This window comes from Poecilia latipinna, unplaced genomic scaffold (genome assembly GCF_001443285.1).
Source record: "Poecilia latipinna isolate Pla-1442-1.1 unplaced genomic scaffold, P_latipinna-1.0 Scaffold1239, whole genome shotgun sequence".
Taxonomy (NCBI): domain Eukaryota; kingdom Metazoa; phylum Chordata; class Actinopteri; order Cyprinodontiformes; family Poeciliidae; genus Poecilia; species Poecilia latipinna.
In genome coordinates, this window is record NW_015113855.1 from 11,261 (window position 1) to 32,293 (window position 21,033).

At 40.6% G+C, this 21,033-nt stretch overlaps 1 protein-coding gene across 1 annotated transcript in view; it reads left to right on the forward strand.

Annotated features, from left to right (window-relative positions):
• Window positions 1-317: 317 nt before the first annotated feature.
• Window positions 318-21,033, forward strand: part of LOC106960861 (VPS10 domain-containing receptor SorCS2-like) — a gene marked incomplete at its 3' end in the record, with an annotated part of 174,696 nt that continues 153,980 nt past the window's right edge. The window contains exon 1 of the mRNA XM_015054218.1: window positions 318-914. Coding sequence (XP_014909704.1) covers window positions 600-914 — 315 coding nt within the window. The remainder of the gene's footprint in view (window positions 915-21,033) is intronic.

Sequence of the window (21,033 nt, forward strand, 5' to 3'; positions counted from 1 at the left end):
TGAAAAAAACAACACTGAAATTCTGATTTAGATTATCTTCTCAAAACAAAACATTGGATTTGAATTGGAAAAATTTAAAAGATTTGCCAAAACAAAATCTGAAAATCAAAAATTTTCTCAATAAACTCAGAATATCTGTTGGATTTACTTTATTTTTTATTTTTTTAGGGAAATTTCCTCCTTTTTCTACCTACAACGGCCGTAAACGCAGCCATTCTTTGGAGCTGACAATTTTGGGCAGCCCCGCGTTAGAAACCCCCCCCCCACCGGCGGGTCCGTACATGTGAACCCCCCGCTCAACTCCGCCCAACCCCCACTGACTCCACATGAGGACGGACTGAGTGGAGCGGCGGCGGCTCGCTGCAGCTGCAGGACGGCAGATGGCACCGCTGCGCCGTTCCTGCGGACAACTCTTGGCTCGGAGACGCGTCCACGTTGTTCACACTGTGCTTTCGCTCCACTTCCCCTATTCAGCGTCCCACCCTCACTCTCTGCCTCTCCAGCTTCCAGTGTGCACCTATCCGTCTCCCACAAGCATCAGCTGCCTCTTCCATCAGTCTCCGCGCTCCTACGGCGCACAGAAATAAACCAGCAAGGCGATGGGAACTCTGCGCCCGGAACGAGCGGTCTCTGCGGCCGCCGCGAGCCTCTGCATCTTCCTGCTGACCGCCGCGGCGGTGTGGACGGCGCTGCCCGGAGCCGTGCAGGGGGACAGCGGGTCTTTTAGCCGGCGCGGCGGTAGCGGGGAGGATCGGACGTTTGACGCGGGCGGCGGCGGCGGTGGCGGGGTGCCGCGCGCCAGGAGAGCCGCGTCCTGGGATAAACGGATGTCCCTGCTCAGCAGCTCGTTTGTGCTGAAAGGAGATGCGACGCACAACCAGGCGATGGTCCACTGGACGGGAGAGAACAGCAGCGTGAGTAACCCGTCCCGTCCCGTCACGAGCCGCTGGCTCCCCACCACCACCCCCCTACTCACACCCCTCTCCTATTTATCACCTTCCAGCATCCATCAGCCCCCCTCCGCCCAGTCCCCCCTTAAAACAACTTATTGAGACAGGAGGATCAGGAAGGCAGCTGTTTTTTTTTGTTTTTTTTTACACGTCCAGGTGCTCCATCTGCACGCGCGCTAGATGGGCTTTTGTTGTCATGACACCTTATCCTCCGACCAGGTCACACAGCGCCCGGATTCCTGGCATTTTGTCGGTCAACTCCCACAATGCTTCGTACTTTAGCCACAACGGTGCTGATTAACTTGTAGAAAACTACTTTGGATTCATTAGTGCCTCTGTGCGTTATTCCGTCCGTTCTGAGGGAGTCCGGCACTAGTGCGTGCGCGAGCGCGTCTGGAGACGAGCAGCGCGCGCGCTAGCCATGACAGAAATGATAATGAAGCTTTGTTAGACAGGAATGCTGCATTACTTTAGGTAATGCTAATAATGGAGGGGTGCCTTTAAAAAGTATTTATTCTTTTTGAACTTGTTTGAAGCTTTATTAATGTGTAACTGGAATATTATATGATGGAGGAACATTATTATGAAATGGAAAGGATGCATGGCTTTAAGGGTTTTGTGTAAATATTCTGAAAGGTGTGGCATGCTTTTGTAGTTATCTTGTCAGATAAAGGTAGTTTGAGGTTTTAATTTTTATTTTTTAATTATTTCATCGTAGCTCTGGCTGTCTGGTTGGGTCCTCCAGCAGTTTTTCTTGCCTCATTCCGTCCATCAGTTCTCACCTACACATTCTTTTTCACCAAATAGCTTGAGTGACGTTAACCCACTCAAGCTATTTTACTAAAAAATAATGTTTTATAGCTTCTATTTATTTCAACCTTGAATTCAGGTCAATTCACAGACGGAATTTTTAAAGTAAAAGCCAGTTTTGAAAAAAATAAAAATTCTGTCACTGGTAATTTTGAAAAGTGAGGAAACAACCAAATAAAATTGAAATTGCTATTTAAAAAAAAAAAAATCAGATTTTATTTTTAAGCCACGTCCCGCAGTCATAGTTTGACATGCAAGTATCGGCTCATCACTTCCTCCCACAACGAAGGAACTCGGTGGAGCCTGATGAAGTCTCTGCCTCACCTGTCTGCTGTATTTTAGTCTTTATGATGCTCTTTTCTCTATTTGATGGATTCATACTGAGATTGAATCACAGACAGACACTAGTCTGTCTGTGATTTTAGTGATTCCTGAATGCAATTCAGGATGCCCTTCATTTTATTTAAGGGTATCAGATTGAAGGGATTGCTGATTAGAAATGCAGTATTTTACTTGTAAACAAAACACTTGAAAACCACGCATCTTTTTCCTGCTACTTGACAAGCACACTCTACTCTGTCACAGAAACATTCCAATTAAAATTCAGTGAAGTTTTTACTTGTAAAATGATGAAATAATTGGTGTGAATACTTTTTTTCAGACGGATGGCCTTCAGGAGTCCCAGCAGCATTAAACTGTAGTCGCATGTTGTCTTTCTCTATGTCTACAGTAATATCTGCAGAATATCCTTAGGAATAAAAACTGCAGTGTTGAAATTAAAGGCTTTGGATTCAGTCTGTGGAGAGCGTTGTAAACAAACGCAGCGTCTGTGGATGGATATTGACAGACACCAGGCAGGGGTTTGGGTTGGTGGGATGGGGGGTGTTGGTGTCTGCTGGGGACGTCCCCAGCAGTCAGAGGCGTTTTTTGTCTATAGCTGCTGTTCTGCTGCCAGACGAGTCTGGGAGGAGGAGAAATGATCGCTTGCTGGATTGAGACAGATTGTCTGGTGAATAATGTGACGTGTGGACGATGTATTATGGAATGCAAGATGGAGCTTGAATATGTGTTTGTGTTTTGTATTGATTTAAAGCCAGTGGAGAAGGTGAAAGAACACAACAGAAGCTGCAGATTTGGAGAATTAGATGAATGAAACGGAGGAAGTGCCTTGAATGCAAATCTGTGTTAAAGGAGAGCTGCTTTGGACTGTTATCTTTTGTATGCTGGAGCTTGTAAACTACTATTTTTTGTGTGTGGAGCTTTTTAACCTGTGATGCTAAGTCTGTAATTATGCAATTTTCCTCTTAACAAATACAAATATTTCAATGTTTCCCATTCAGATTTTTCTTTCATTGCTGCACTTTTCCCCACATCTATCAGGAGTTTTGACCTTTAGCCAATGATGCTATTTCACTCTTAGACTTTTAGTCAACAATTTGTTCATTTTCTTCCTTTTTTTTTTAAGTTCTTAATACTTAAAGCCTTTGTTGTATTTGGAAGCTATAAGTTCTAACTAACTTGAAGGTCAGGAAAAAGACCTAAACTCAGTTCAGTTCTGAGCAAATATGGCCGCCATGGACAAAAAAATTGCAAAACGTGTTTGACTTTTGACAACTTGATATACAATTACTATTTGTGAATAAGTTCAATTAGCTTTAGAAGTCATAAGATGAAGAGAAATACATTTGTGTTTAACAATGATTGGTCTTTCTAAGACACAAAAACTAGCAAATCCCATTTGGTTTAAGATCTTAAAAACTTTAAATTATGTAATTAAAAGTTTTTAATATTTGGAGTTTATGTGATAAACCAATGCAAAGTAATCCATACATTTTAAGTGGACAGAAAAATATACATTGATTTCCTCGTTTTTTTGTTTAGTTTTTTTCTCAGTAAATCTCAAGTGTAGTGTGACGGTGCAGCAGGCATTATGTTTTTATAAGTGAAAATGTTTTAAGATTAGAGATTTATTAAAATGACAGCTTGAAACTGAATTCTCCCTTTTTATGATGAAACTAGCATTAGCTTGAACTAGCATCCTAGCTGTATGCTGAAGGAAACTAGTGTAGAAGCAGTTTAAAACTCTCATGAGCCACTTAATGAGAGCTAAGGTGGCTGTTTTTTCCCCGTCTTCATGACAACCATAGATACACATTTTAGAGTGTGTATGTAGGAGGACAATCCCAGGTCCAGAGAAAGAGGGCAGTTCCTGGGAACAGGAAGTGATTCACAGTAGAACCACTGGATTTACCATCAACTTATCAGCTTGCTCAGCAGTGAGTTGGATACACCTAGTGGTTAATCTGCTCCAGTCGGACAGATGTAGATCTAAAAGCAAATACAAAAAGTTTTAAATGAGTCTGTTTAAGTTTGAGCTCAAGTTACAGTTTAAAATAGTCCTGATATTCCCAAGCAGCTCATTGTTGAAGTCGTAGTACATCTCAGAAATACCTTATGGTAGAGTGATGCTTTGGCATTTAAGACTTCATTCAACTAATAAAGAACTGACATTCTGCTGCTGGACTCCTGTCTGTCTTGTGAGGAACTTCCTCCATTTTTTTTTTCTTCAAACGAGGCGATAAATCCGCGGGGATCCTCCTGCCCAGCGCTCCACTTGCTTCCAGAACTCCGGGCCTGCCTTATACTCAATTAACTGCGTGTGTACACTGAAAGGTCGAAAAGAGTGAGTTCATCTCGGTCTAATAAACACAGAAAAATGGGGCCATTCAATTTCTCTAGGGTTGACATTTATGAGCAGTGTGCAGATGGATGGAAGGTAAAAATGAATCTCCACTTCCTTTCTGGTTTCATTATGTCTGTTTTGAGTCTTTAAGGTTTCTACAGTTAAATCTCCGTTGAAAGGGTCAACAGCCCAGGTGGCTTCCGTTACCGCATCAGTCTAGATAATGTCCGGTCTGACGTGATGGAAGCCACCCTCCACCTCTTGGACTCCAAAGTACTTTAGCAAGAAGATAAATCGCCCCAACAGTTTGCTAGTAAAAGTGCTTCTGTTGAACCCAGCTTCATGTGAGCTTTCCTGAGTTCTTTTTTTGAAGGGACATTCACTTTTCTTTGGCTAGCTGTGATTGGTCAATTGATGGATGAGGTCGCAGTACAGCTTTTTCTTGGACAGCCTCCACAGAACTGGAGTGTGTGTGTGTGTGTGTGATACATTGGAAGGCCCATCATTTTTTTTTTCCCAACAAACGCTACGTTATGGGGACCCACTAGTCTTTATGGGACTTTATGGGAGAGTTTTTTTGTTTTTTTTGTGTTTTTTTTGGGCGGTGGGAGGGATTAGGTTTAGGATTTAAGGTATAAATTTAGGTTAGGTTTAGAGTTAGACTTCCATTCATTTCTGTACCCTGACCATAAATTTAACTTTCTCATGCCAAAATCCCCATGAATATAGAAAGGTATGTGTGTGTGTATAGAGGAAAAAATTAGATTGCATTTTTGTTTTCTACAACAAAAAGTCAATACACTTTCATTCATATCCTACAGCATCTGCATTTTAACCCTGAAATGCCAAACAAGGTTTAGTACAAATGTCAAATGGAAAAATAGGAGGGAAAGAAATCAATGTTACATAGATTTTTATGTAGCTAGTCATATGACGGTAATTCCTCTCAGTACATATGCATGTTAACAATATTGCTTTAGGCTGAATATACATATATCAGTTGCTTGTTCAAATTGGGGTAGCATCGATCATTGCAAAAATTATTCCTTCCATTAGCAATGATGCAGACGCAAATTTAAAGCCAGACATTTTAAATTTTAAAACCAGGAACTGGTCTTTAACTGACACTGGGACATGCCAAAACTCCACATGTATCTAGTCTAAAATGTTATTTAGCTAATGCCTAAAAACCACATCACACTTTTGGAAACCTTTTTTTTTTTCTTTCAACCACTCTCGTACTGCGATGCCAGCATAGTTTCATGTCCACTGGACGGAGTATGATAAGGATGAGTTCCAATGAAACCAGACTGCTGCCTCATAACTCCTTGGCATGTGGACTCGCACAGATGTCACAATATGCTGATGTTGGAATCAGTGGCTATGTAAGGACACCCACGCATGTTGAATAATCCTTCACCATGTTGGTAAGAAGTACACCCCACACTCTGAGACTTTCCAGCAAGTTTCTCCAAAAAGTCCTAAAGATATTCTTTTTTTTTTTTTTTTTGCCTAAATCAAGTTTTTAAAGCTTTTATTGCATCTACACCTTTTTGTGTATGCTCACAATATTTCATCATGTACCTATTTTACCATTATCATTTGTGAAGCATAAATCTGATACTTGATTCATGCCCCAGCATTAGCTTTCAGAAAACAAAAATCATTCTAGTGGTAGGGGGTGAGGCTGGCAGATGGCGGTAATACATCTGCTGTCAGCAGAACAAAAACAGCGAAAATCTTTTCCCCTTTAATTTTGTATCATCTTACTTGCATAACAGCTTACATAAAATTCCACAAACTTCCTCAGTTCGGTATGCTGAATGGCATATTAAGCTTTCTGGTCTGGTGACATGCATATCACACATAATTTTGGCTTTTAAGAACATAGCTGAAACTTTGTTTTTTGCAGATTGGGTGGGACTCTTATGAAGGACAGTTCAAAAAATATTAACCCGAATGAATTTCTACATTTTCTAGTTTTTTTTTTAAAATGCCTATTAAAAACTCACAAATGATTTAGCGCACCACATTCAGTGAAGAAAAGATGTGGCTTAAAGCTTGTTTTTTAAAAGCTTGTTTTCGATTGACTAAGTGTTACTTAAGGCTCTTTCTTCCCCAAACTTCTGACCCTTTTGGTTGAAATCAGCTGAATTTAAAGGCATTTGTCTGTTTTTCTCAAGCTGGCATTTAAAAGAAGGCATTTTGTTCAGGGCTGAAAGTGGTAAACAATCTTCACTAGTTTTTTTCTTTTTTACTTTTTAAATTCTGCCCCTGCCAATTATTGGCCTTATAAACATGCAGACTCAGTGTCTGTAATGTTATGTGGTGACTAACAAATCAATTCATCGCATGATAAATTAAAAGTAGTGAAATTCTTTTCTGATATTTTGTGAAGGGCATTTTTTCCAGATTTCATAAACTGTTTAATTTATGGTTTTGTTTGTGTGGTTATTGTTCTTCTTTTCATCCACTTCCAGTGTTGCGGGTTCTTTACAAAGTCGAAGTTTATTGATCTTTAAAACTAGTATTATGCCTTATTCCTTGAACATTGTCCGAAAATGACTATAGTTTGTTGTAATTTCTGGGCCAATTTATCATCCAGTAAAATTTGTTATTGTGACGGACCTAATGACAAAAAATAGTTGAGTCATCAGCATATGTGGGGTTATCCCTAAACTAGAGACAGGACATAGATATTAAAGGAAAGCAGCCTCAGTTCAAATTTGTAGTTGATAAATGACACAAAGTTGTCTAATACATTGGGACAAATTTAGCAGCATACCAGACAATCCCGCCTACTTTTCCAGTCCGTACATGATGATTACCTGTAGCTGTGTCTATTGACCATGTGAATGTGCAATTTGACATTTGAAATAATTTTTCTTAATTGAAACATGGGAATTTTGAAAAACTAAGAAAAACTTTTTTTAATTAAAAAGTTTGGTGCTAGGATGATTTATGTTGTGTGTGTGTGTATATATATATATATATATATATATATATATATATAATTTATGGTTTGCAGTTGACTTCAAGGGTGGTTTTCCACAGCCCCATCGAGTTTGCAATGAAGGCTCTTAGAGTCCTATTGATATTGTACATCTCTAAGCACATATATATATGTAATTTTTCCTTTCGTCTGTATTGAAATTGGTTTATTTCATAAAACTTCCATGGAAGCACTTTGGCATGTCATGATCAACAACCAGATGTTGCTACTGGCACAAACCACACAGAAGAAAAGAGGAAGTAGTTGGAGGATGATAGCGCAGCATGTTTAATGACTTATCTTGAGAACAAACTTATTCAAACGTATTCACGCAATTTTGTTTTTCTTACTTAATGGAAACGCCGCAACCCAGAACTGTTTTTTCGACAAGGTTTTGCGCCCATTTTAATGGAAATGCAGCACAGAGATCCATTAATACCAACACTTTACTGTTCAGAGGAATGTTCTCTAATGAAGTCTCAGTGCTGTGATATAGTCAGCAATTTCACTGAAAGTGATAGAAATGTTTTTTTTTTCCATCTACCAGGAGTAAATTTGTTATCCAGAGTAACATAACGGCTTTTATTTACTGAGAACTTTAGTTCCCAGAGGACTTCCCGCCAAGGGTGAAGCTGTATAACATGACACCAGCTTTCTGACTGAAGAGAGCCTTCACCACTGAAAGGACTCTCTTTATGTCTGCCTCTCTTCTCTGAGTTGTTGGCTAGCCCTGGGGAACCCTGAGCCCAGCTCTTCTTCCATCTATTTCTGTCTTCTCTGTGGTGATGAACAGCATAGCTCTGTGTGTGTGTGTGTGTCTACCTGATGTATGCGTTTGGAAACTGGACTGGGCATATAATAGGGTTTCTCTATTCTACGAGGATCGATTGTTTCGGGGAGAGGCATGTTTAAAAAGCGACACTTCGACCACACCTGTTTATGAGGAAAAAAATGCGCGCGTGCATGTTCTGGTGATCCCTGGTGGGCTGTCTTGCAGTAGCCCGAGTGATTAACGAGCGCCAAAAGGGGCGCTGACAGTCCAAACTCCTGGCCCACCCTCAACACCCATGTGGGAATTGTGAATTATTTCTGCCATTTCCTGGTTTAAGAACTCTCCAGGGTGAATTCTGACTGTTCAAACCCTTATAGGTTTTTTTTAAAAGGTAGTGTTGATTTACATTACGTCTTCACAGTTTGCTCAGTTCTTAGTCTGAATGAAAAGGTGGTGAAAGTATGTTGTGAGCTTTTATAATTTCGTGTATGCACGACAAAGTGCCAAGCTCGGAGCAGATGTTTCTCCCTGGGACGATTGAAAGAGTTGCACTGACTGTTCATCTTGATTGTAAATCACCAATGTGGTGGGACTTCAGAGGATGCTGCTGTGAATGCTCTGAGTTTATGGCTGCTATGAGAAGCATTGAACGGGTGTTGAAATGTCATACTGAGCAGTTGCCACAGCTGCTCCAACTGGTGGCTTTTTCTGTATTTTCACAGCAGATTTTTTATTTTTTTTTTACAAGATCTAAGGAAGTTATTGTCCCTCACAACTGCTGGGTAGAGGTTTCCTCTTCTGTTTTAATTACTAGATCCAGAGTAAATGGGATTATGGTCAGTGTCCTTGCAGATTTCCTGTGGTGGTAGGCCAAAGGAAAGGAAAGGCTCAACAGGATTCTGGCGCACTCAGGATTCTGACTCTCGTCCATAGTCTTGTAATGGATCACTTGCAAAATGAGATTCTGGATACAGGTGGATCAAATCAGCTTGGATCAGGATGCTCTCTAAAGCTTTCCCAGGTGAGTCCCACTTGGACACCGCAGGGCATGGCCAGAACTTGCTGCTGGGGGTTTGTATCACCTTGGGATCCCCTGGATGAGATCTCAAGAGCCTCCTAGATCTGTTAACTGCATTTTACAAACCTCGATATGAAGGCAGAATATGACAATAGAGCCAGACAAAATGGAACGTCAGACTGGACCTATGGTACTGGTCAAAATGGTATGCACATTTTGTCCATACATACATGGACATGGATCTATGTACACTAGTTTCTTTTTGCATGCCATTGACATGCAAGCAAGGGAGACTGGTGTCAACAACTGTGACCATATACGTAATTGTTCAATTTGACATTGCCAAAATAACTCAGTGGAAACGGGGCAGAGGACAGGAAGTTGTAGCATGATGATGGCGCGTTATGTTTTTAATGACTTATCATGTGAACACGCTTATTCACATGTGATTTTAACTTTTTCTTATTTAATGCCACCACAGTGGCAAAATTATTTTTTTACACTAGCAGAATATTGACAGTTTTGCACACATTTGTAATGGAAACAGTTACTTTGTGTTTGCTGGGTGTTGGTGTGTTTCCATTATACCATACAACAAATGTGTCCATTTTTAAATTCTTAACATTCATTAGCATTAAAAAAATCTCTTTTACAAGAGGACATGTAAAATGAAGACTGGAATAGACTTCTGCCCCTCCCACCACCCTGAATAGGATTAAGGACACACAAAGTCAAATGAAGTACTACACTGTGCTAGAAGATACTTTTGATTTTGAATTAAAATCTCAGTTTGGGAGCAAATCTAAATGTTTACCTTTTCTATGGCATTAACATTGATCTTTGTTTTAGCTTAGAGACACAAAGAAGATGCCTCTTTTAAGCCTCATCCTCTGCCTCTTGCAACCATCCCCACACTCCACCCTCAGGTATCAACATTTCATTGTAGCCAATCAGGTCCAAGGATTACCTCCCTGTGGGGTACATCTGATGTAAACATGACTTTGGTTGAATTTAAATCGAGTATTTAGAAGGAAGCGTAATGTTTTATAATGGGATGCATGCCTTCCTTTTGCATGCTAAATCTTGGCTCACGCAGGTGTGTATATACACACACACGCGCGCACACACACACGGATGAGCCAGCATGCTCTTTTGTCACATCTGCCGTCACACAAACCATCTTGACTTAATGTGAAAGGTATTCAGTCACACTTCATGTTCTAAACAGACAGTTTATTTGGTTGCTGGTTGTTCCTTTGAGGAAAATCGTTTTAACGTGTAAAAAAAAAAAAAAAACTCCTTACATTTTCTTTTTTTTTTTTTTTATATTTTTGTATGACCTCCTTCGTACTACATACATTTGGTTCTTCCTTGTCTTTTTCTCAGCATTGTCTCTGAATGACAAGTAAAGCTCAGGCACTACAGGCTTGCCAGTCGACATTGCCGTCAGGATACATCTTGTCAGTGTGTCTCTCCAACGTTGCTGACTGGCTCCTGGCTTCCTGTCATGGATGACTGATACCCGTCCTGCATGAGAGCCTGAGAAATATATTGCTGTGGGGCTTATATGGTTTCAATAAAAAGGCTCTCCGGGTTAAAATAATACTTTTAAATCTTTCATAAAGGCAGTGTCAGTGGATTTAACTGTTCATTTTAGCTAAATTCTTTATAGTAAAATAAAAAAATTTTAATTAGAATTTTTTATCTTTTAGGCGTGGGATTTTTTTTTTTTCAAATGTATTGTAGAGAAATTGTAGCAACAATCAAATTTGGTCCTATTAGAAACAAAGGCTGGTGGTTAAATTTTAGCTACAACTGGCTCAAGATTAACTGAGCTAACCAATGCTAGCTACATTGGTTTGATTTGTTGTAATGACGCATCCAGCTGAGACAAGAGGCTATTATGAGAATTTAGAGTTTTAGCTAAACTAAAAATACCATTTTGTTTCTTTCACAAATTGAAACAATTTACAAGAAAACGATTGTATTTCTAAAATTCTGATCCGTAGAATATTCACACCTCGGTTTGAACGGCTCACATATTGTGGTTGCTCTCCAACACTGTTGGTCAAGAATGGTCCCAGTCCTAACTTAGTCCTAGAATCAGGACTAAGTTATCCCTAACTCTGTCTTGGAAATGGTGCTAAAATTATTAAATAACTTGGATTTCCTGCTTTTATATTTAATTTTACTAGTGTCTTTGAATGAACTTCGTTCATTTACATAATTTCCTTCAAGCTTTTATGTACCCAGTTCTATAGAGCTAGAGGTTGCCTGTATTGCCCCCTGTTGCTATTATTGGAACAATAGGAAAGCTGATCCTACAGAACTCTGGAGAGAATGTTGAAATGTGGTCCATTAGGATTTGTTCAGCATTTCACTTTCATCGTGACACATCAGTTTGAAGCCTTTCTTTCACTTGTAAATCTCCTTTTATTGTATTCTCCAAAGGTGCCTTACATACAAGTTGAACATTTCGTGAGAAAATGATACAGCGATCAAAAGTTATTCGCGTGTCCTTTGTGGATGTGGATCCATGCATTCTTTTTAAGCTTGGGGAATATATTTCCACCTGCGTCGGCTGCTCAAACGTTATCTGCGATTAGTTTGAAATCTTTTGTCTTCTATTTTAAATAATACAAAAACCCGGCTGTGGAGGCTTGGATTTTGCAGATTTTAGGATGTAAAGAGTGGAAATTACTCCTTAGCTGTACTGTTTTGCTTGGAGAAACGTCAAGAATCTGTCTGGGGTTGGAAAGTGAGGATGGACTCGGCAGCCTTCTGATTGAGAGGGGCTCTCTGCGGACTCAAAGCGGGTGTTTCTACAGAGCAAACACTGATTAGCTACGTCCAGCAGCAGAAATCTTTCAGGGACTTACTGAAATCACCTGCAGTGACTGCTTTAAAGAGTTGAACAGCTAAAAAGTCAGTCAAGGGTACAATTTCTTTGACCCAAGCCTAGCTTAACTAATTTTTTTTAATGTTTTTTGTTTTATCTTTAACTACTTAAATTAGGTTCACACAGTCTCAATAACCAAAATTGCTTTTGTTTTTAATGTAATTGCAAGGTAGCAACATTTACCCCTCTCTACTTATAATCATCTCTAATAATTCGCTACAGTTGGCTATTAAAGGGGCAGTATCATGTTTTCCTGGTACATAGTGGCATTTTATACTATAATCAAGTAACTTACTTTCAGTTGTTGTAAAAATGCTATATATGTTAAATATGACTTAAAAGAAAAGTTACTTCTTGATTTAACGCCTTGAAACTGGACCTCTGTCTGTAAAGTCTTGCTAACAGTGCTAATGAAATAACATGATCTATAGTTCAAAGTTGAATTTACATAATCCCTTTAAGACAGTGTGATTTGTGTTGATGCTCTTATTTTGAAATGCATCCGGATGTACTCTACCAAGGGAGGTGAAGTTATGGATATGTCGCTAATGTCAGCTAACGCAATCTGGCTGCCGTTATATCAAAGTTTTCAATAAGTCATCTGATTCTCTGGGTTACAACAGCAAACTCGTGAAACTAAAGTAATAAAGGAAAGCCGGACGTCAGAGAAGTAAGCTCGCAATATTTGAGAACTAAATCTGATGTTGTTGACGTCTGATCCGGCGTGGTCCTTGAGGAACGCCGACTCGCCTCTTTTCCTCCTGAGCAGCAGTTTCCACAAAAGTTTAAAGGAGCAGCTCTGTCCAAAACTTTCTCCTCTGGAGTTGGTGAAGGATACTCTGTGATGACCGTTGTAGCACCATGTCTCGGCGGTGTTGACGCTCACACCGCTTTAATCGCTCCACAGAGAGACCATGACATCTTTGCACATTAAGCAGGAACGACGCTGAGGACAAATGGTTTTTCTCCTAGTCTGGAGTCTCCAGAACAGTCCTGGGCTGCTTTTAGCTAATTCTCACTCAATCCATCTCTGAAGTGAATAGAGTTAATTAGCAGTAAGTTAATTTGATTTGGAACAGTCTTTCTTCCCTCCTCACAGTTAATAGGAAGCAGCATTCATCAGCTGTGCTTTGCTGAAGGTATTGACTTCAAAGAGAAACCCTAGATTTTTTTTTTTAATGACACAAGGATGTGCTTTCATTCTACTTCCAGCTCTACATTTTAGGATCTTTTTGAAAGGCTATAAAGAGCATTTCATTACTTTATTTAACAGGGTGGACAAGAAGTATTATTTGTCAGAATAGTGAAAAAAAGTGTCTTCCTGGCTGGGTTTATAATTTTACCAGATACCCAAAGTTTATCATGCAGCCTGAGCCTTTAGCTCAACTTCTTGTCTGCACTTCAAAGGCGTCTTTTTTGTTTGACTGGGAACGATGTGTTCACTTTCCTTGCCAACCACACCTGCGTGCTTGCACAAAAGGGTCCAGAAGCAGTAAAACATGAATTACCATGTGTTGAAAGACACGGAGCCAGCCAGTTCTAGTTCTCTTTTTATCTTGAAAAAGCAAAAAAAAAGAAAAAGAAAGAAAAAGTGGGCTGAATGTATGTGACTCATGTCGACGGCAATTAGCGCTCCGGTGTATCCGGGGAGGTGTGGCGTTGGAGGCGATCGGGTGTGGGAGGAAAGAGGAGAAAAGACAGAAGAAAACAACTCCACGTTGAGTTATTTATTTATATAAATATTTTTTGAAACTCTGTGTGTTCCTCTGCTGGGTTTTCAACAAACGCGCTTGTCAGGAACGGCGGTTGTTTTACATGAAAAACACGAGGCCGTGTGGTGCGATCAGAGGCTGGCAACGGTTTAACACACTCCACTTCCCAGGCTGTTGCTTTCCCTCTCTCGCGCTCCCTCTCCGCCTCGCCGTGTGTCCCTCGCCCACTTTACGCCGTGTACTTTTTTTTTTCCTTTTTTGCTTGACTGATGTGTTCCCGTGAGTGAGAATAAAGAAGCAAAGAAGCGACAAATTCAATTACTCTTTGGAGTGCCGCTCGCGAGAGAACGAGTGAAGTCAGGTGAGTTTAGGCTCGGGTGTAAAAGGAAAGCACTAAAAAGGCATGACACTCTGACAGAAGGAAATGTAGGCTTCAATACAGACTGGACTGCTGATAGTGCGGGGTTTAATAAGCAGGGTAAAGGTTCAGATGTGAATTGACAGTTAAAAGTGTTCCTTCATGTACTTCTCTAAAAGAAATGCTTTCATTTTCACCTTAGATCAAATACCAATAGATACATAGAAATTACAAAATTTTAAGAAAACACTCCATTCTAAAGAGTTCCACACAGTAGAGCGCTTTACCTCTGTTAATTTCCTCTTTGACTTGTGCAATGAGGCGACAAACGCTTACCCTCCTTCAGCCAAGCGACTGGCGAAATGTCTGCGCGCAAAATTTCGTTGACGTATCTTCATGTCTGATTGGACGCATCACCCCTATGGATGCCATTCACTGTGCCCACCGCAAGGCCAACATGTGGGTGTCATCAGAATATTACCAGCGAGTGACTAAGTTGTACAATAAAATAGATGGAGAACCGTCCTCGCACCCTAGTGACGCGTTTATACCTCAAGGCCCGGCATGAATGATGGAGTGATGGCCACCTCCCCCATAAACATAATTTATAATGGATTTTCCACATCAGTCTGTCTGTTTGATGCTATTAGAAAAGTACTGCAAAATTACTGAAAAATTATCAAGACGAGAAGATTTAATTTATTATAAACTTTAAGCCAAAATATTTATTGGTGGAATTGTTAACCTTGCATTGCATGAACCCAGCTCAGTCTTTTTCTTCTTTTGAACTTTCAAGTTGATACTAATGTCAATGTCAGTGTTGATGTATTTTCTTTTAGTTCTATGTTGTTGTTTTTTTCCATTTTAGATTAAAACATGAGAACGTTTTGGACCAAAACCAAACATTTGTCGAAAAATCCTTTAGGATTGTATTTTGGTGGCGCAAGCAGAGTTGAGGGCCAAATTCTTTTTCATGTTCATTGTTATAATTTTTCTTGAAAAAGTTAATTAAATTATTGGCACACAAAGCTTCATATTTTTGCTATTACCTGTTGGTAATTCATACAGACCAAACTGGATAAGCTTATTGAGAAAAATGCATCCAGTTTGTGATTTAATATCTTAGTGTCTCAAAGGCAGATAAACTTAGTTTGACCCATCTTTTTGTTCCTTACTAATAATAAAAAAAATAAAACAAGTTTCAAGTGACAGTCCATGTACGCAGACGGAAAATATAAAAGCACAAAACTTTATCTGGCCAAACTGTACCAACAAAATCTTTCAAACCATAATTTGTGCCTCAGTGGTCCAATATTGATCGACATTATCAGTATAATGACATTTAAAGGCAGAAAACATTTAAAGTGGATTTATGAGCGGAATTCAGTCGGTATACTCTGTACTTGCTGGGGTGACTGTCTCTTGGCCAGCTGGATAATTCTGCTACAGGAATGAGAGAATGGAGCTCAGGGGATCTCTGCTTATACCTCACAGTCAGGCAATTCAATATGGGTGCCAGAAAATAGCTAGATGGGATTAACTGAAGTATAGGACATGGTGCGCCAGTATATTCTCTCTAAAATAATCAAACTACCTGAAAGTCACCTTTACAATTGGAGAAACTTAGAGACTGCAGGATATTTGGACTTTAAGATAAAATTAGGATTTGTAAAATGCACCTGTGACTCATTATACACATTATTTTCTCAAGTGAACTAACACCCCAGGGAAAGACCCCTAAAAATATCCCCCCAAAAATCAGCTGATGTTTTAGATTCAGGTCTTTATTCACCTCCCAGTGGTCAACCAATCTTACAGCAAATCGCAATAAAAACAACATGCCAATGATTATTTAGCTAAAAGGCGTGGCACTAGATTCACCTGCTTCAACCAGTGGGCATTAAAAACATAACTTGTCGATCAAATGTATAAAAGCGCTGTTATAACTAAAAATGTGGACAATAATAATGCTGTAATCTCTTAGGGAGCTTTGAAGAGCAGAAGCTCAATGCAAACACTGCTTTACACTGGAAATCTACTGGGAAAGTCAGAGTTCACTGAGAAAACACACGTTTGGTGTCCAGGACGGCTGTGTGCATACAGGCTGAAGTAAACGTTGTTGGTATTACCTTTTCATTAGCATGTCTAATGGTTTGTATGTGCTGTAAAAATATTTACCTTTTGTGTTTGAATGCTTAAAATGGAAAGAGGTGTATCACCGGCATTCATTGCTAATTGTATGCGATGCCAACAGGACGTTGGGCTGGTTTTTACCAGGTTAGGACTTTCTCCACTCAGATGCGTTTCAATTTTCAGCTCTGTGCTGTGATTTTTTTTTTTTCCCAAGACAAAAACAACACCCCGTCTCATCTCAGGCGGAATGTAGCAACGTTTTTCAAACTGCAATGTCTTTAGTAGCAGAGGGGGTTCTTTTCAGAATGAGAAAGTGATATTTACTCCCTGGTCACTGTGGCTAAGTCAGTTGGTTTGCTTTTTCTTTTGGTCAGGAGGAACATAGGAAGTGTCTGAGGGAGCGTCAGACACTTCAGGATAACGTGAGTAAACACAGGCAGTGCATCACGTAGGTAATGAGATTCTCCACTCTGTTTAAATCCAGCGCCCCTCAGCACCACAAGAGAACAAACAAACCCCCCTTTTAATGAAGTCGTCTTTCTGGGAGGAAACTGACCAACGTTCACTTGTACATAGACGCACTTCAGCACTCTGCGCGTTTGAGTTCTCCCCCCTCCCCCTCCTCTCCGTGAAACTGGGCAGCCTGTTTGTATGCAAATACATTATTTGGAAGAACCCCCTGCCCATACGCCGCGCGCCCACAGGCAGAATCCCGAAGAGACTTGCCGCTGCTGCGGTGGAGTAAACAACACTCCAGCAGGGCAACAGAAGCAGGGAGAGGGAAGCTTGTTTGCCCTTTTTTGTCAGTCTGTGTGTATTCAGTAACAGGCCCAACTTGTTCCTTCCTTTTCTCTTCTGGTAATCCCTTTCTCATTATCATCCTTTCTTTTCGTTTGCCTCGGAAAAACGGCTTAGTGCCAAAAAGCTGCGCCAAAACACAAGCTGATTTCCGGAGTGTAGCATCTCTTCTTTTTTGGGTTTGGGAGAGATTTGTAAAGCTGCTGTTCAGCGGATATCCGTGTTTCTCTGTGGGATTATTTGCAGGTCATTGTTGGACATGACTCTTGGTCGCAATGCCAAGACACACATCACTCAATTAAATTGAGAAAAGGAAAAGGATAGACTGTTTTCCCATCCAATGCAAGAAATTAAGATCAAATACTCCTGCACTTAAACTACAAAATTTTCACCAACATTTAAAATATTACCTGTTTTACCACAAAAAAAATATATAGTTCAGTATGACTTGTACAATACCCGACTTTCTCAATACCCAAGTATGTTCTTGGAAGTACGTACTTGGCAAGCATAGTTTAAAGTATGTTCTTATCAAGGAGGCAAGAAGGATGGATCTTCCATTGGAACAGACCGGACATGATGTCACCGCTCACCTAAGATCTTTCTTAAGTAAAACTTCTCCTGTTTTACTTGAGAATGTCATTATTTTCTCATTTATTAGAGATAATGAGCATTTTCTCTCCTGATGTTCAAATGGGGACCAAAATTGCAACATTTGTTACACTTTCAGCTGGAGCAATTTACTTTAACCCTGCACTTTTCCAAAAGATCCAAACCCTTTGAAAAACTTGTTCCCACCCTCACCTGTGGGGGCGCTGAAATAGGAACCACTGAAGGAAACGACACAGAAACCTGAAGACACTGAGCGCAACTTTGTCTGTACAAAATGTAAACAAAGATGGAGTGGCGTCAATTTTTAGCAGTTGTAGGATGACTCTTTTCTCCTTGGCGAGAAACCACGAGTCGCTTCTTCCTCCAGTGCAAGACTTGTGCATTTTTTGGGGGTGGTTTTGACCCATAATGCCCTGCGCTATTGTTCGCTTCCTGCTTTTTCCACGTGAGGAAACTCAACTTTGGCTGTCACTGGACATCATGCACAACTATAATCCCAAACATGTCCCCTCAGTGGTTTTAGCAAAGGTTCCAGAAGACGCTAAATCAGTCATCATGGTTGACCAGTGAGTCATGTTACAGATGGCCATAACGGCAGAAAGGCATTTTATGTCTCCTTTGGAGAAACCACCTGTAATACTAGCTGTACTGAGCTGTTTTTTTTTTTTTTTTTTGATCTGGGTGTTGAATCATTTTAAGGTTTTCCCGTAAAATCTCTCTTTCTTTGGTTATAAAGACTGACTTTGATGCTTATGCAGACTGCCTTCAATACAAGCCAAGCCATAGATATTTGAAAATGGTTTCTTTTCAAGCAAAAGCTGACAAAGCTTATTGTAAATGACACCATGAACAAGAGATTTAGTCTCTCTGGGACACGTTGTTTCTGTCCCCGCAAAACGGCTCACTTTCAGGAACATCAGAGCAGCTGTGGTGGGCAGTAAATAACAAGTATTCTCTATCAAAACATGAAACTGCATCTCTCTTCAGTGTCTGTCTGGATCTGGGTGGTTCCTTTTTTTTTTTTTTTGTGTCTTGCTGTGTGCCTGTCCCTGTAAGTCCCATTCCAGTGGTCCACAGAAAGAAGACATTCTTCTCTGCAGTGTTACAGCCTTGTTAAACCCATTCCCCTCTGTTAAACCTCGCCTTTCTCTTGGCCCCCTTTTTTCCCGGCGCCTCCGTTTCTCCGGCCAAGTGAAAGGCAGTCAGTCCGATGCCATTCACAAGCAAAGGAACACAATGCCTGATCGGTGTCAATTAGCTAAAAGCTTCAGAGAGCGCTTTTGATTGAACACGTTTGCATACATTATCTCTTCCTTAGTCCGCCCACTTATTCGGGTGATTGATTGGCACATGGATGAAATAAAAATGAGCATTTTCCCTTCCCTTTCTTTTCCTCATAAACCTTTTTACTGGAGCTGGAGTCCAATACGGCGACCAGTTGCCAGGAAGCTGCTTTTATTTCCTAGTCAGGAACTCTTCCCCGTTTTTTTTTTTTTTGACACACCGGGGCGAGAAGCTTGTGTGCGCCGCCAGAATAAAGAGTGTCACAGCTTCGGTTACTATCTCTTTCCACGTCTGTCGCAATCAAAGCCATGACCTCGTTCTCATTAGCGACACTTCCGTTGCCGAGCGCCAACGCAAGCGGCTCGTGAACTGGTCTTGAATGGATGTTTTAAGGCTTTTTTTTTCTGCCTCTGGAAAAACAAGCACTCCCACAAAACGGAGGCCCGTGTGTAAACATGGAAATTTATGCGACGAAGTTCGTCAGCGAGATTCCTTCAAGGTCTCTTAACTTAATTAAGCTGAGCAGTCGTCTCACAAAGTTGGAGAAGTGGTAGACCTTGGAGAAGCTCAGCCGCGCGAAACGTTTTAAATGCCAGTTTTTCCCTTTTTTAATGAAGAAGTTGTAGTTTGACGGTGACGGTGTCGTTGTCTAGTCAAAGGTTTGGCAACAAGCATCTTGTTAGCCAGTTAAATCCGTTGGATGTTCTCTCCAGTTAAGCCATTTTTATTATCTAACGAGCTCTCTTGTGTCGGAACGCTCAAATCAAAGCCACTCCCTTAGAAACAGGCTGGTTAATGATCCTGATCCGGCATCAGAACCACGCCGTTGTCCTTGTTGTTCAATCATTCTCTTTATGCCTAGCGACTACATTAGGCCTGAAATCGTGTTGCAATATGCATGTTTCTAGCCTTAGGAGGAAGACAGGATGAGAAAGAGAATCATCATACCTGCTGCAGGGTAAAGAGAAGATAAAACAGCCAAATGAAGGAGGATGAAAAGGTTCTTTTTTCTTTCTATCCGCTCTTTTCCTCCCAAAGAGCGGATTATCTCTTGGAAGCTATCTCTGCCTTCGAGGCCCATTTCTACCTTCAGCAAGTTTTCTTTAGGGGTAATTCGCTTATATTCCCCACTGGCCTCACCTGATTTTATATTTTGCCACACACACACAAAAAAAATCCCCGCCCGCAGCTGAGATTTGTCTTGAAGGGGACCCTCGTCTGAACTCCCACCGTGCTCCTCACCCGTGACCCCCGCCAGAACTCCCAGCCGTTAAACACAGCATTATTATTATCGGGGCCCGCGCCGCTGGGAGAGGGAGAGGGAAAAATGTAGAGAGGGAAAATGAGTGAAGTACCTTGGGGAGTGTTGGAGGACCTGATTATGTGGGAGAAGCTTACTGCGTGAAATGCTGATTGGCTTCAATTAGCCTGCTGGCACCTGCGGAACATGCGTTTCCCAGCGGGGGGTTTGGGGAGGGAGGAGTCCACTTCCAACACCGCCATGGTGAGTCCTTAGCTGTCTGGCAGAGGATCATCAGATAAATGGGAACGGGCTTTAGTACGGAAAGAGGGATCAAAGCCAAGTTTCAATCTGTCTTAATAGAGGGGAAAAAAGGCGATGTCATGATGCTGAAACTTTGATGGCTACCAAGAAATACTAATATACTCTCTACTTGAAAACATTTTGATAAACTTTTTTTTTTAAAGCAGAAAGATTCTATCAAACTGAGAACAGAAAATTATAACCTGTAACGGTATCACAATATTATTATTGTCTTAATTAATGTAAAACCAAGGTACTATATCCTTGCGGTTCTGCTGGAGGACTGATTTAATTTTATTATTTATTCAATCAGTCATCAAATAATTAAAATAACGTGTGGAAACACTAGTTGATACCAGCTAGATCCAACACTAGAGCTTCAATTCTTTCCTGAGTCTTATTCTAATCAAAGTGTATGCTTATTTATTTTTAGCATTAAGTTATACATTGTCACACATATGGGAATTGT